At 37.2% G+C, this 15632-nt stretch overlaps 1 protein-coding gene across 1 annotated transcript in view; it reads left to right on the forward strand.

Annotated features, from left to right (window-relative positions):
• The window catches only part of LOC125236365, a 36603-nt gene that overhangs the window by 12369 nt on the left and 8602 nt on the right, over positions 1–15632 (forward strand). Inside the window, exon 3 of the mRNA XM_048143145.1 lies at positions 1449–1655. Within this exon, the coding sequence (XP_047999102.1) occupies positions 1449–1655 (207 nt within the window). The remainder of the gene's footprint in view (positions 1–1448; positions 1656–15632) is intronic.

Here is a 15632-nt window from a genome sequence, read left to right on the forward strand (position 1 = left end):
CGAACCACTCGCTTCGCTCGTGGTTCAACTATAGAATCCTTTCACTTGCTCGTTTTTCAATTCCACACTCGGCGTTAAAATACAACTTTGCCCCCTTGTATAACAAATAACTATTTTAGTTTGTCCTCATCACGTGAAGTTAAGTGCGTAGACTGCGTAGAGTAGACGTAGATTCATGTAGGTATTCGAAAAAAGTCTACTTAAGTTGGCAAAAAATACACGTGATATTGGCCAGGGTGGGGAGGGGGGCTTTGGGTCCTGAAAAACACCAAAGATCACCATGGGGGAGGGAGGGGTCTAAAATAAGCCAAAAACCTATGACGTGATTAATGGACGCCCCTTACTTCGTATGCTTGAACTCTCGCGATCTGCATACATAAATAAATAAACAATAAACAGTATAGGATGAAATCATCGTGGTTGATCTAAATATACGTGATGTTGTGGTTTTATGAGAACTTATCTCATGTCACGACACGAGTGTGTACCTTTCTATCTATGATATAAGTTAATCTACAATGGGGTTAATAGGTACTTATTAATTATAATAATGTTAGATAAGTTCGTAAACCACTCGATAATAGCATTAAGAAAACGAATATACACGGTGTGACATGAGGGAACCGAAAGTTTTTAACTACTCATTTCATTCAGAGGGCAAAATAAAGATGAAATGTTATATTATGACGTCAGACGTCAAGCAAATTTCGCCAAAAAATTTTTTGTTTTTTGGATGTATTTTCACATAAAAAGTAAACGTTATACGTAAAACTGGCACTTACGTATACCTAATACCTAAATAATAGAAGATCGTCAGATTAAATCTCTTACTGCTTGTCAGTTTGACATAGTTGTAGAGTGGCCTAGGGTTCCAATTGGTTGACTGTACCTACCCTCGATGCGAGCGTCCAACGTCTTCGCTTCGTAATCGTATTGTAGCTCTCCTATAGGGTGAGCACATGATTGCGTCGAGAGTATGTCGCCGCGAGATAAACTACCCGTCCTTATGTCATTAATACTGTTAGAAGAAGACGTGTGACCTATCTCGCGGCGACATACTCTCGGGGCCAGCATCATGTGCTAGGCCTACTGTAGTGGTGCACAATGCAACCCGTGCAACAGAGCTAGGTTGGGTTTCGATCGCCAAGTAGCGTCAACCCCTGGGCCAGCTGAGTCTGCTGTGGGCCTTTAAAAACAAATGTAAACATATTTAAAGTCACATACAGGTCGAACGCTATCAATTAACATTATTTTACCTTTTTTCCAACTTTTCGGCCAGGTTGCACTGGCCGTGGTCGCGGAAGACAAACCCTGGCCGAAAAGGTGGAAAAAAGATAAAATAATGTTACTTAATTCATCGCGTTCGACCCGTATGTGACTTTAAATATGTGTACAAAGCGTGAGAACTTAGTGTTAAATGTAAACATTGTGAACCAATTTATTTGCAGAGGCCGCCGCTTCTACTGGGACAACTGTTTCTCGCTAACGACATCCATGTTCATGGGACTCCTGGCCGTGTTTGCGGTCCCATCCATCCTGAACATCCTCATCAGCTCGCGCCGATCATCCTCCCTGTACACCAGCTACAAGAGATACCTCTCCACTATTCTACACACCAGCTCTTGGTTTGAGTGTGAACTCAAACCGGGGACCACGTAAGTATACCTACCACTTTAATTTACCTAAGGTGCCGATTGCTTAAGGTTATGCTATGAAAACGGAGCGCTTTGGGCTGTCTTTATGAGGCTCCGTGATGGCAAACGAAACGCAAATGGCTTGTGCTTATACAGAAACGTGTTAGAAATAGGTGACTTAGGGCCAGTTGCATCAACCACATTTGACAGACACATCATCGTCACGCAGCAGACGTCTATGGAACTTTCCATTACAATAAAATTTAACGGACGCTTTAACGGTAACAGACGGTTTGATGCAACCGGCCCTAAGGGCCAGTTGTATCAGATCAGTCACATCAATGTCACGCAATTCCCAAACAAAAAAAAATTGCGAACGCTAATTTCATAGCTAATTTCGGTGACAGACGCAAAAAGCGCTGGTGGCCTAGCGGTAAGCGTGCGACTTTCGATCCGGAGATCGCGGGTTGAACCCCGGCTGGTACCACTGAGTTCGTCCGAACTTATGTGCGAAATGTCATCTGATATTTGCCAGTCGCTTTACGGTGAAGGAAAACAGCCTGAGGAAACCGAACTGATTCCAATAAGACCTATGTAGTTACTCTTCGGGTTGGAAGGTCAAGATGGCAGTCGTTTTCGTAAAACTGGTGCCTACGCCAAATCTTGGTATTAGTTGCCAAAGCGGACCCCAGGCTCCCATAAGCCGTGGCAAATTCCGGGATAATTAATTTCGGTGAAGATTCGCTCGTTGGATGAGCCGACCTTCAGAAAAGAGAACCTTCCTACAAAACCTGCACGGGTAGCATGGTCGCGCGATAGACGATAAAATATCGGGACGTCCCTATCGCACTATTAGTAAGTGCGATAGGGACGGCCAGATGTTTTATCATTTATCGCGCGACGATACTTGCCTGCCTGAGTTTGACAGCATACCTTTACTTAAGGGTGAATTGCAGAAAATATGTACCTTTTGGATTTAGTAACTAAACTGAGAAAAAACGAAACTGATAATTGCTGTAACGAAACTGATAACATAAGGCGTGGAACACATGGGAATAAAAATGTTGCCCGGTTCTATATAAAACAGAATTATCAATGAAACATTATAATTCTAATCAACAATATTTATTATAAATTTTTGACATACATAATCGCAGTGAAAATAGTTTCGTTACGTAACGAAAAATAACGAAACTGAGAAAGATATATGAGAAATCATAACCTCAAAAAATATTTATCGTCAAACATGTCACATATTGCTTTAAAATCTTGTAAATTTGTAGAAAACATTGTAAAAACAATCATTTATGAATAAAACTGTGTACGATAATCAAACTATTTACCTTGGAAACTCACCGTTAATCACCCTGAGATTTTATAGCAATAAACACCACGCGTCCATCCATGAGCCACTACGTTGAAAAACAAAATGGATGCCGCTGTGTTCAACAATTTGACAGTTGTTCCCTCTGTGTAATAATAATAATGAGAAGTAATTCTACTAATATTTTTAAACTAATCTTTGGGATATTCCTCCGTAACTAACCCTGAGTAACGAAAGTTCTATAAGTTGGGACAATATGTAATATTACCAAAATAATATATTATTCCTAATTTAAGTAAATATTTTCGTACTGAACATAAAGAAGAACATGTAAAGACTGAATAATTTACAATTAAACTTTTAAGAAACTAATATGAGTCGTAACAACCTTCCTCGATAGAAGTACGGTCAACATTGGGACATGATTATACTGCTGTGAAGTTACTGCACGCATCACCGAAAAAATAAAATAAAAAAAAGAAAAGCTACAATTGTCTTAAGATTCAAGTTGGTCTTACAATGAACAGGACCAAGACTCAAATAATGACCAACAGCACAAAACATAGGGTCGAGGTAGATGGGCAGGCAATAAAATATGTCGACGAGTATCTGTACCTGGGCCAATTAGTTTCCTTCAGCCATAGACAGGACAAAGAAGTCGAAAGACGGATCCAAAACGCGTGGAGGAGCTATTGGTCTATGAAGGAACTGATGAAGGGCGACCTTCCTCTGACCTTAAAACGGAGACTCGTCGACATGTGCATCCTGCCTGTCCTAACCTATGGTGCTCAAACGTGGTCACTTACCGAGGCGCAAAAGACCAAATTGAAGGTTTGCCAAAGAGCCATGGAGCGCAGTATGCTAGGAGTAAAACGGATTGACAGAATCCGTAACTCTACGCTGCGCTCCAAAACAGGCATTACTGATGTTGGAGTTAAGACTGCCAAGTTGAAATGGGACTGGGCCGGCCATGTCTGTCGCATGCACCCACAGAGGTGGGCAAAAATTGCCACGGTCTGGGTGCCGCAAGACGGGCGAGGATCTGGCAGACCTAGGCGGAGATGGCGGGATGACCTGGACGCATATCTTAGTGACTGGCCGGAGATTGCTCAAGACCGTGACGGATGGAGATCCATGGGGGAGGCCTTTGCCCAGCAGTGGGACACCATGTAGGCAATTAATTAATATTAATTAATTAAATTAAAATTAATTAATTAATTAATTGTCTTAAGATTAATTTTTAAATAAATAAATAAAATAAATAAATATTATAAGGACATTCTTACACAGATTGACTGAGGCCCACGGTAAGCTCAAGAAGGCTTGTGTTGTGGGTACTCAGACAACGATATATACACGGTGTTTCCGGTATCACTCAAAACCTCAGACACCCCAACTGATTTTTATTTTTTTAAACTCATCTAGAGTATTCACCTTTTAATCTGATCGTTACTTTTTTTTTATTGAATTTTTAATTTTCTGTACAGCTCTACTTGACTTTTAACTCTACACTCAATAAAGTAATTGCTAACTACCATCATAAACCATAACACTATTTATTTGTGTACGTTACTGCAACGACATAAGGTTTACCAATAGACAGCTAAGATGTCACTGTAAAACACTTTAAAGCTTTGTCACAGTAAACTTCAAATTGGACAGGTAATCGCAGTAAGCAAATAAACTCAATATTCAAAATGACAAGGTTGTAATTAGGTACGAGTTCAATTTGTTATGACTTATGATAAACATTAAGATTAAACTGACAATCAACGTCAAACTAGTAGCGGAAAAAAAATCGTCCAAGTAACCAGCCAGTATTAATACCCCTAAATACTGAAAAAAGGTAAACAACCTCTTAGCAATGCGATATACACAATGTTGTATTACGAGTACAATAGAATGGGCACGTAAAAAATAATTAATAATACTAATTTAAATAAAAATATTACCCCCATCAAGATATAGCTCAATCGATTCTACTCTCGATTCTGAACAAACTGTTTTCAGGTTTTTAGTGTTAAGTGAAACACGGTGTATAATATATAAATACTTATATACATAGAAGAACAAATCAAAAAAAAAAAAAATCAAAAGATCAAAAGAAAGAAAAGGAAGAAATGAATCAAAAGATTCGCTTTTATTAAATTAACGTAACTCCGGTGTGCCTTATTTCTCAAAATATATTTTTAAACCCTCCTTGTTTTCACGGGACACTAAAAGGTACACATTTTCTGCAATTCACCCTTAAAAGTATTTATAATAACAATCGATCTAAATTACCACTAACTAATTTAGATCGATAATAATAACACGTTTCGTTGTTGTAGGACAAGCGTACTTACCTTGGGTAGGTCACCTGAGCTTAGTTAGATTTGGACGATACAATACATACATACAATCACGCCTGTATCCCATAAAGGGGTAGGCAGAACACATGAATTGCTCAAGTTTCAGTGCCACTCTTGGCAAAAAGGGGTTGAAACCTCTAATCTCCATAGGTTGAAATAAAACGAAATTGTGACATTGCAGTGACAGGTTGCCAGCCTCTCGCCCACGCCACAATTTAACCCATATCCCACAGTCGACTTCTACGACACCCACGGGAAGAAAGGGGTGGTGAAATTCTTAATCCGTCACCACACGGGCAACACAATACAATAGTATTTATTGCACACCTCACATAGTTTACAAGTAATGCACAAGAAACAAAAACAAATTAAACAGAGGTAACAACAGGCGGTCTTATCGCTTAAGAGCGGACGATTGTGCAAAAACAAAATAATATTTTTGATAAATTTGTAATTGGGAAACATGAAGTATCAAGGTTATCACTATCAAGGTATTTAACATAATGATATGATGTCCTCACGATTTTGACTTTGAGTAATAATAATATGTAATAATTACCTACTCATCTAAATATATAAAAGAAGAAGCTGACTGACTGACATATCAACGCACAGCCGAAACCGCTGGTCCTAGAGATTTCAAATTTGGCACGTAGGTTCCCTATATAGTGTAGAGGAGCACTAAGAAAGGATTTTCCAAAATTCACCTCCTAAGGGGGTTAGGTTCAAAGTTTGTATGGGGAAACAAGATTAGTTTGACTAATTTATTCGAAACTTCACAGGAAGATTCCTTAAGACATATGACTGAATACGTGTTTCAGGTTTTTTGAAAATTTAACCCCTAAAAGGGTGAAAAGGGGGTGATAAAGTCAAAAAATCAATATGGGTATCGTTTTTATGGTTTATCGGGTCGCTGATCACGATAAATACAACGTTTTTAAAATCTAACGAGGCGGAAGTGAAATACCTTCTCCCCTGTTGTGGTGCAATAGGGTTTAAATATCAAAAAAATATATAAAAGAAGATATTGACTGACTGACTGACATATCAACGCACAGCCGAAACCGCTGGTCCTAGAGATGTCAAATTTGTCAAGTAGGTTCCTAATATAGTGTAGAGGAGCACTAAGAAAGAATTTTCCAAAATTCACTTCCTAAGGGGGTCAAATGGGGGTTCAAAGTTTGTATGGGGAAACAAGATTAGTTTGACTATTTTATTCGAAACTTCACAGGAAGATTCCTTAAGACATATGACTGACTACGTGTTTCAGGTTTTTTGAAAATTTAACCCCTAAAAGGGTGAAAAGGGGGTGATAAAGTCAAAAAATCAATATGGGTAAGGTCAGGTGGGGTAAGGGAAACATACTTCATTTTTTATATTTTACATCGAGCTCTAATCACTTTATTTAATGTCGTATATTCATCTTGACCGACACAAAGTATGCTTCTTTAAGTCTGCTTTCTAGGGCAAAATTAATTTTTAAACTAGCTTTATTGCATGTAGCTGGAAATTTATAAAATATTTAGGCTGGTCCCGCCGTTTCCCTTTCCCGAGTTTTGGGGTAAGGGAAACACTTCTCTAAAATCTCAAAGTATTGGTGCTAGTGTGGATTATACCGGCAATGTAAATTAAAAAAAACATCATCAATCAAATGGAGACTTTGGTTCTTTGACATATAGTTTAAAATAGAAAATATTTACATAAATTGAAATTCGGGGTAAGGGGAACATATGGGCTTGAGACAGGGGTGGTTAACTAAAAATTATAATTGTTTTTAAAGATTTTTTTTACAATTTTTTTTCGAAAATTCAAATTTCAGTATTGCAAATTAAAAAACGACTATTAATTATTAGTAATTATTCGTATTTAAAATACTGAAGCTTGGATCAATACAAAATTTCTGTACTTATAGAATATGTGTCTCTGAAAATGTTCATGACCCCTGAAATCGGGAAAAGGAAACATATGTTCCACTTACCCCGGCTATGGTAGTTCCCGTTACCCCGGTATGTCATTTGTAGGTTGTGTTATGAATCACGTTGAATTTTCATATTTACAGCATAGTTTTCTCAAATTCAAATACGAGACATGAACATTAAACATATAAAGGAATATTTACAGATATCAAAAGTCTTCGGACATGACTTTTTACTACCCAAATCACTACACAAATAATACTCGCCCAACTCGTGGTCTTGTAGCACGACAACAGATTTTTTGTTTTTGTCAAGGACGCACACTCCTTAGAGCTAGCGCTATTTTTGTTTTTGTTTTGGAACTAAATCCTAGGTAGTACCTTACCGACCACCAAATGACCCAGCTACAGTCTATAAATTCAGAGTTACCAATCAGTGTTTCCCTTCCCCCATAGTCCCCCTTACCCCACCTGACCTTATCGTTTTTATGGTTTATCGGGTCGCTGATCACGATAAACACAACGTTTTTAAAATCTAACGAGGCGGAAGTGAAATACCTTCTCCCCTGTTGTGGTGCAATGGGGTTTAAATATATAAAAGAAGATATTGACTGACTGATTGACATATCAACACACAGCCGAAACTGTTGGTCCTAGAGATTTCAAATTTGGCACATAGGTTCCTTATATGGCGTAGAGGAGCACTAAGAAAGGATTTTTCAAAATTCTCCTCTTAAAAGGGTCAAATGGGGGTTCAAAGTTTGTATGGGGAAACAAGATTAGTTTGACTATTTTATTCGAAACTTCACAGGAGGATTCCTAAAGAAATTTGACCCCTAAAGGGGTGCAAAGGGGGTAAAGTCAAAAGCACAATATGGGTATCGTTTTTATGGTTTATCGGGTCGCTGATCACGATAAATACAACGATTTTAAAATTTAATGAGGTAGAAAAGAAATTTTCTCCCCTGTTGTTGTGCAATGGGGTTAAAATATCCAAAATAGCCATAAGTATAGCTTTAGTTTTTATCTTTACTTCTGGTTCAAGAGATTTCAAATTAACACGGAAGTTCCTTAGAGGAGCACTAAGAAAGGATTTTTTAAAGTTCACCTCCTAGCATGATAATTTGACAGGGGCAAGGACAGGGACAGGGCCAGGGTCAGGGACGGGGACAGGGACGGGGACGGGGACGGGGACGGGGACGGGGACGGGGACGGGGACGGGGACGGGGACGGGGACGGGGACGGGGACGGGGACGGACGGGGACGGGGACGGGGACGGGGACGGGGACGGGGACGGGGACAAAGATAGAAATAAGAATAGGGATTGGGGTCGGAATAATCGGTCGGCAATCGATATCAAGGCAGTGTAAAATGCAGGTGGCTCAGTGGGAAGGTATTAGTAAGTAGGCATCAGCGAGTATAGTTTATTTTTTACATAATTGTAACAGTGTTTGACGGTGTATGATTAATACCAATAAATGTATCTATCTATCTATCTATCCTGCATCCGTAATAACTATTACATTCAATGTGCTGTAAGAAGAACGTTGCTTGCTTGCCTTTTATATGTTTACGTTTGCAATAAGTATAAGCAAAATGGAAAAAATTGTAAGCGATAATGCAAGGAAGTACTTTCTACCCTACCGACCATAGCGTCGAGATACTGGCTATGTGGGTTGTATGAAGTTTCCCCAGTATAAATATTTAAATAGGTAAAATACATACATATTCGTACCTACTACCTACGCTGTGGTCGCTTTGTAACAATTCTACAATCATTGCAAGAATTTATTTTAAAGCAATAGGCTACCATGAAGTGCTAAAGCCGTTCAGTTTAGGTTGAGAGAGAGGGACGGAGCTATGGAACTGCTATAGCTTCGTCCCTTTCTCTCAACCTAAACTGAACGGCTTTAGCACTTCATGGTAACCCCCCTGTACCTACAAAGAAACCTAAGGATCCAAATGAAAATCTTATTTTTTGTAAACGTTTCAATAAGAATACTTTTATTACGCGGGCGAAGCCGCGGGTAAAAGCTAGTGTTCAATAAAATGTTATGAACAGTTGTATCATAGTATACCTATAGTACGAGTATAGTTGTACTTAACACATTGGACACCGCGTACCCGACACTCGGGCACTCGTAAACTTTACTCAGATGCCGGCTACTCATACCCGGTAGTCGGGCAAGAGCTATAAACCTTCACGCGACGCTAAAGTACCCGACAGTCGGGCAAGCTTTGCATCTTCGCTGGGGCTGCCACTGCCTGTCTTCTGATTATCTTATACTTTTAAACGAGCAATTCTTGTATATTTATTTATTTATTTATTTATTTATATATACCGACGATCTCGGAAATCGCTCTAACGATTTCGCCGAAATTTGTTATGTGGGGGTTTTCGAGGGTGAAAAATCGATCTAGCGTAGCCTTAGATCCCGGAAAACGCGAATTTTCGAGTTTTTTTGAGTTTTTCTTTCGTGGTAGCAAGGACCATTTAATACTAGACTGATATAGCCCATACAAAAAAGCGTACCCCTGAAAAAAGCTTAGTTTTTGCTTTAAAACTAGATGGCGTTGTTTCGTAACCCGGGAGTGGAAAAAAACATATTTTCACACATATTTTTACTTGTTTTTATATTATACTATGAATAACTATCAGAAAACTTTATTTTAATATCAAAATATTGGCTCAAAACACAATTTTACAAATTATATTTTTTGGTCGGCCTCGACGTAGTTGTGATCGCTTCGCTGGCTAAGTTTGTTCGCATGTTGTCTAATTATTGCCAAATAAAATGACTAGATGACGTTGGTGGACTAGGAAAATGTCACATCCGTTTCGTTGTTCATTAATATAATATACTTAGTGATAATAAACCTATATGTTGAGCTCAAACACGTTCAACAAAACGCAATCATTGTGCCAACAGATGTGACATCTGACATCCATGTCACATCACAAATGTCATTGTATGATTTATTACAAGAATTTTATATATATCTCTGGATAGTGCGTGCCGACCAATGAGTTGAAGCCAGGTTCATTCACCTTTGCTCCTATGTTCTATCTCATTCCAACACTGTGATGTATTGCCAGATAAGTTATTAAAAAAAACGTATAAAACATTCTTCAATCAAATTGACTTACTTTTCTTTGTATTATACAAAAAAAAAACTCAATCAAAAACCTTATTTCTCCGGTATTTACCTCCTGCGTACTATGGGAACACTAATAATAAAAAAATATGCCCGATATGTCAGAATTGTCAAAATTCATTCACCGATTCAGAGATTTATTTTGCAAAATAAACGTTTTTCGACGATTTACTTAAGTTCTGAGCTATGTATTGCATAGTGAACCATTGTGGAAGTAAATGGAAACCGAAATCCGACGTAAAATTTCACAAGTAAGTACTTATTTTACCAAAATGTTCATAAACCTCACTGGCAATAAATTTTCTTCTATTTTGCTTGTAATCTTGGTTAGTTCTTATCATTATATTGGTTTCATTGTCTCAAATTATATCAAAATTCCCACGAATAGGTTTAGAACGATAAATATGACCTTTAAAGAAAAATAATGCTATGTGTGGTTTTACGACTAGGGTGACCAATCTTTTTTCTTGCATGGTATTTACTCTTATTGAATGGAGCTAAATCTATCAACTTGGTACGGTTTCTATGTTCATAGTTCATATCACAGTATAATAATACCAACTTTATATAATTTATGTCTTTACAATTAACATGAATAATATTAAACTTTTCAGTGTTCCAAAAGATGAAGGAAGGAGGCAGCATTGGCTGTCGATTGTACCGATAAAAGGAAATGTTTCAGAGCGTTCGACAATTTGCAGATTTGCACTTTAAGCCTGAAGATTATGACACAGAAAGAAATTTTAAAAATCAGTCCAGTAACGACGGATATATATCGTGGCCTAAACATTAAATTGAGATACATATATACATGCGAAGAGAATTGAAATACGTACGAATTGAGAACCACCTTCCTTGAGATTTGGGGCGGCGCTTAAAAATAAAGATACTGTTTTAAAACGTCCTAGTATTTCATTATTTCCCCATTGACAAATACTTCCCTTATATTTTTGTGGCTATTCCCACTAGTTACTACCAAGTTTTTACCTGTCCTAACTACTGGGATTTCCCCCACATTGTTAATTACCACACCGGGGGTTGATAGCTACTGGGATTAGTTTTCCCAGTAGTTACTACCAAAATATTATTGTGATGAAAAACACTAAAATATATATTCCACAGATATATATTCCATTGCATGCTTTAATAAACACAGGTGTCAGTTAGTAAAAGACAAATACTTATGTAACTCCGTATAGACAGATAAAGTCTAAGAAAAAAACTTACCTCAAAAAAACCATACAGAAAAAGGTACGCTGAGCTAGATGGCGATACACCTTTGGGGTAGGTACGCTCAGATAGATGGCGCTAATATTAATATTTGACATTTTAACACATATCAATATCATATCAAGCTGAGAATATTGTCAAAACGGAGGTTCAAAGGTTTTAAGCCTGTGTCGAGAGATGTAATACGTCAAATTCCGCGGGATATCCCTAATGTATGCTTAATCATGGACACCCTAAAGAAAGAGATGCAAGACCGGCGTGACGTAATTCAAGGTCAAATTTTCTGGCTTCAAAGTAATGTTCGGCGTGCAACATCCATGTATATAAGATTCTTGGATTTATTAGGATTTATTGAATATTCATAATATATGGATATTAAATATTTTAGAATCGCAGCAGCAATGCGAGTAGAGATACAGAATTAATAACTGTATAAATTAATAATTGTATGACCAATGACCTCATACATAAAATTACCAGTTTAGGTGACAGAAGGCGAATCCAATTTGTAAACATTAAATGTGCTAAGGAAAAGAATCTTTCCGATTTTCAACGGGACACGGCTGAAGGGGCGAGCTGGTTTCGACTGCGCCCAATGCATCTCAATTGTCCAGAAAGTTCATTCGAAGATCATTTTGCTTATAATAATCTGAGTAATCACAGTGAATGGTTTGACAGTATTTCAGCTAACATGTAGAGAGACATGCTAGCTTCGTCGGTCAGGTTTCGTCTTGGACACAACGCGGATAGTTAGGCCGCCAGGTGTGGCACTTTTTGGATTACGTTTTTATAATAAATTAATGATAGTTTGTGTTGTTTTGGTAATATATTTTCTACTCGTATACTACTCGTTTGGTACTCGTATAAACCTAAACTGAGATAATAAATGAATAAAAGGAAATAATTAGTGAAACTGACATAAGTAATAATTAATGAGACTAAATGCGTTTTCACATTATCCGATCCGACATCGGATGTAGGACTGATACCCCATACATTACAGGCGCTATCTTGGATTTTTTCCATTTAAATCCTTCCGACATCCGATATCGGATCGGATAATGTGAAAACGGACTAAGACAATAGATACCTTGTTAGTGTTATATACCTATGCCTATGTATATCCCACCAAAAACATTCTGTAAAAAATAGCCGTCTCGATGGAGCTGCTTGTTTATCTCTAAAAAGTAATGAAATCTACATAAAGTTCCTTACTGCGATTTCTTTATTATTATAGTTAACTAGCCTTTGCCCGCGGCTTCGCTCGCGTTAAATTCGAAAATCTCTCCACAAACTTCCATCCTCCATTCTAAGGAAGTGGGGGGATATAAAAAGAGACAAAAAGTAGCCTATGTCACTTTCCATCCCTTCAACTATCTCCACTTAAAAAATCACGTCAATACGTCGCTCCGTTTTGCCGTGAAAGATGGACAAACAAACAGACACACACACTTTCCCATTTATAATATTAGTATGGATGTTGTGTGACTTGGCCGTTGAAGTGTAGCGGTGCTGGCGACAGATTGGTGCAATGGTGTCATGGAGCACCTGGTTATAAACTTCTTTATACCCTTGTGTATGAAGAAGTTTAAGTTTCATATTCGATGGTCCGAGCTAAGGTTCGTAAAGCCATGAAGCCGAGCTGATGTATGTAAGTACGCGTAAAAACCGCCGCGCATAGTAGTCGTCCATCCAACGCGTACTTGCTCGTACGCATATCACCCACTTGACGTCGCGCCAACACTTTATGGAAAAAGCGGGTTTTCGACATCTACCAATAAGATTTTAGACATTCAAAAATCTTCAATAATACTCAACTGTTTCGGTCGCACTCGTTCAAATATAGGATAGGATTGGTATGAGCGAGACGGTCAGGAGATTGATTGTCAACATGATATCTATCATAAACACCGTTCGAAATGGCCTCATTAAAATCTAAATTTTAAATATATTGAAAGTAATATTACTAATCATTGACGTCACGCTCAAAATGAAAGAGATAGAAAATTTGACAGTATGGTACTCTTTTGCATGATTGTCATAATTCAAAATAAGAACGATGGCTTGCGTTGTAAACAGGGACTGAAACATGACACGGGCCCCTAGCGTCATCTATATACTTTTCACTGTATCACTTGTAATGCCGTTGAACTACCGCGTGCGTATTTTAAAAAAAAAACGACATTTTTATTCAAATGACACTCTTAGTGACATCTAGTGACATAGATTTACGGCTGCCAACGGGGTACGGTATTTAGTATGGACTCTGCTGGTCCTTTATAATCGTCCTTGGTGGTAGTAAACGTAAAATATGGTCGTTAATTTCGCCGCGCGCGCATCGATTCCGCTTAGCTCAGTCGTACGAGGTCGGTCTAATGTACGCAGATAAATCGTAGGTCAGGGTTTCGAATCCCGGTCAGAAATTAAATTTTTGTTTTTTGTCTTTTTTTTTGTTTTTGTATTTATAAGAGTTTTTTTTATCTAAAGACGTGATATATTAAAATAGAACCGAGCGAAGCTCGGTCGCCCAGATATTTATGTACTTATATGTGGTCGAAAAGTTGGTACAGTTGATTATTATATTTTATTACTTCACTTTGTATTTTTATTTACTTTACCTGATGCGATTACTAAATAAAAATTCTTATTAGTGCATTGTGATAATTGATAAATAGAGAGCGGATTTCATGTAGCGATTTAAATATTAATATGGATATGATTAGTGTATTTTTTAATTACATGTATGTCATGTGGATTATATTAAGGTCTTACAATCTATTATTATTACATCGCACACCGCAAACTTCGCTGACTAATTAGATTAAATTAGTTTAAAAAAAAATTGTGAAAAAAAATTATGTTCTTTTACGAAATTAACTACATTTAAAGAAAAGTATTTTATTCTAAATAAAGGAGTTTGTATACAGGAAGCGGATTATTTTCATTTTTCTATTCTTTAAGTCGTAATATAGAAGTTTTTATAAGAACTACCTAAAATAAATAAACTATTAAAAATTAACAAACATTTTTTTACTTATTTATTTTAATTATCATTACTATTTTTGCCCAATATTTACAAAAGCATCCAAAAAGTGTTTTACTTTTATACATTTTTTGTGTATAGAAAAAATAATAAATTATGCGAGTCATAATCCATATTAGTTAGGGTCCATAATGAAAAATACGGTCCCATCCGGAAGAAAGCATGAAACTTGGCATGAATGTCGCTTTCATATATGTGCTTCAATGTCGATATGGAAGCACGCTGAAGAGTCAATTTTTCCCCCCCTTACCCCCCCCCCCCCCCATTTTATTTCCCTCATTCTAGTTTTCTAGATTTTATTCCAAAATTGTAGGACTGACGAGTTTACTCTTTAAGAACCAAATCATCGTCGATAAATTACCTATAAAACGAGACTAAATACATAGTGATACGATTAATATTTAAAAAGAAAACCGCCATCAACTTATTATGAAATTGTAAAAAGAGGCACATTTTTTCTTTTTTGTGTCATTTATAGAAAAAGTACAAGAGTTATTCAAAAATAGGCTAAAGTGGTTAAATGCCTTATTCATTGAGCTACAATATGATACTATTATAATTGTGGTAGAATAATAACTTTCAGAGTTACAGCTCACCCCGTCTGACTCCATGAAACAAGCACCTAAGTTTTCTGCCTTTTCACAATAGGTACGCTGCAATTTATTTGCTTCCAATTCGAGGTCCAAATAGAAATAAAGTATAGTTCATGTATTGATCCAGTTTATAATCTGTATATAAAATTTTATCTAAATCCGCCTTGCCGCTTTCTCGCGATTGACTATTGAGTAACAAATCAAACTACAAATTTGTATGTGACCAACCGTCTTAGCGTGCCTTCCAAAGCAAAGAAGCTGGCAGAGAAGAAGCATTTAAATACTGATTTTTATACAGGGTTTGACAGAAACATGAAATAATAATTTTGTAAGTGATTCAGTGTATAATATGTAACAACTTTTCCAAAGAAACTAGCTGAATCTGA

The sequence above is a fragment of the Leguminivora glycinivorella genome, chromosome 19, assembly GCF_023078275.1.
Source record: "Leguminivora glycinivorella isolate SPB_JAAS2020 chromosome 19, LegGlyc_1.1, whole genome shotgun sequence".
Lineage (NCBI taxonomy): Eukaryota > Metazoa > Arthropoda > Insecta > Lepidoptera > Tortricidae > Leguminivora > Leguminivora glycinivorella.